The sequence below is a fragment of the Mus pahari genome, chromosome 15 (genome assembly GCF_900095145.1).
Source record: "Mus pahari chromosome 15, PAHARI_EIJ_v1.1, whole genome shotgun sequence".
NCBI classification, from domain to species: domain Eukaryota; kingdom Metazoa; phylum Chordata; class Mammalia; order Rodentia; family Muridae; genus Mus; species Mus pahari.
Genome location: NC_034604.1, coordinates 27,210,687 through 27,212,046, shown reverse-complemented (window position 1 = coordinate 27,212,046; position 1,360 = coordinate 27,210,687). Strand labels below are relative to the sequence as shown.

Sequence of the window (1,360 nt, the reverse complement as noted above, 5' to 3'; positions counted from 1 at the left end):
AAAAAGACAAAGAAAGAGAAAGGACAGACACTTGAAGTTTACCCCTGGCCTTCATATCCACGTGTACACAAATACACATGCACCCACATGTGCAAAAATTCACATGAACCTGGATATACCATACGCACACACAAAGTACAGGGTGGATACACCTCAGAAGAGTGGCTTGGGAAGCCTTCTTCCCATGCTGGGTCCTGGGCTTCACGTGCTTCCTCTCTGTACAGACCATGGAGGTGGGCAGCAGTAGCCGGGTGAGGGACCTCTGTGAGGGCATCGCCACCAGGCTCCAGCTGGCCTCCTGGGATGGCTGCAGCCTCTTCATCAAGATCACAGACAAGGTGAGTACCTTGGTAGGCCGAGGAGGGGAGCTGAGCATGATCCTCTTGGCTGCGGAGGCTCCCCACGGCCAGCAGACCTCCGCCTACCCAGAAGACTGTGCTAGCCAGGCCCCTGGGGCACAGCTGGGGCTGTTGGCACAAAGTGGGTGGAGTCTTGGAGTCCCACCCCCTGCTTGTCAATCTCCATGAGCCTCCAGCCCACCCGGCCCAAACACACAGTTACTGGATGGAGCTCCCCCAGGGCTCCTTGGAGGATACACCCCGGAAGCTGCCACGCCCGCCTTTCCCTCTTCCCTAAGGTCATCAGTCTGAAGGAAGGAGACTTCTTTTTTGACAGCTTGAGGCAGGTGTCCGACTGGGTGAAGAAGAACAGGCCCCAGAAAGAAGGTGAGGGGGCATCTCTCTGGAGGGGCTGGCTGCCTGCTGCATCACGGGGATGTTCCAGACCCTCCATCCGTTCTCCATCATCCCCATGTTCCCCTAGACAGGCAAATGACTAACTTCCTGCAGGGTGAGAGAGGTCATCCAGGGTGCACCTCACGGCTGGGAGATGGGTATAGGGACATTTCTGGAGGCAACTCCTACACCGCTTGATGAAAATGAGTTGGGGGCCCAGGAGGAGGAAGGACAGGGACTTTCCAGACCAGAAAGCAGTGGGAGTCGTGTGAGGGCTAGGAATGTTTTCTTCAGGAGGGAGCCTTTGGAGCCTGCTGGGACAGGCTTGGTGCCCACTGCCACCCCTCTTCTAGGGGCCTCCGTGACACTTCCCTATCAGGTGTTCTTCATGCGGAAACTGTGGCTCAACGTGACCCCTGGGAAGGATGTGAATGCAGACACCATACTCCATTACCACCAGGTACCCGTCAGGCGGCCCTCTCGAAGACAGACACAAGAGCCATTGCCATCGTAGCCCAAACCTGTCCTGAGACAGAAAGGGGAAGTGTGGGGAGCCGCCCTCACATTCGCCATTACAAGATAGCGCTGATGTCCTGCGCTCTAACATACAAACAAGGCAGCTGCGC

The 1,360-nt window shown here is 56.7% G+C and overlaps 1 protein-coding gene across 1 annotated transcript in view; it reads left to right on the top strand.

The window, feature by feature from the left end:
* Nucleotides 1–1,360, top strand: part of Myo7b (myosin VIIB) — an 83,440-nt gene that overhangs the window by 71,932 nt on the left and 10,148 nt on the right. The window contains exons 41-43 of the mRNA XM_021214205.2: nucleotides 225–338; nucleotides 638–725; nucleotides 1,088–1,194. Coding sequence (XP_021069864.1) covers nucleotides 225–338; nucleotides 638–725; nucleotides 1,088–1,194 — 309 coding nt within the window. The remainder of the gene's footprint in view (nucleotides 1–224; nucleotides 339–637; nucleotides 726–1,087; nucleotides 1,195–1,360) is intronic.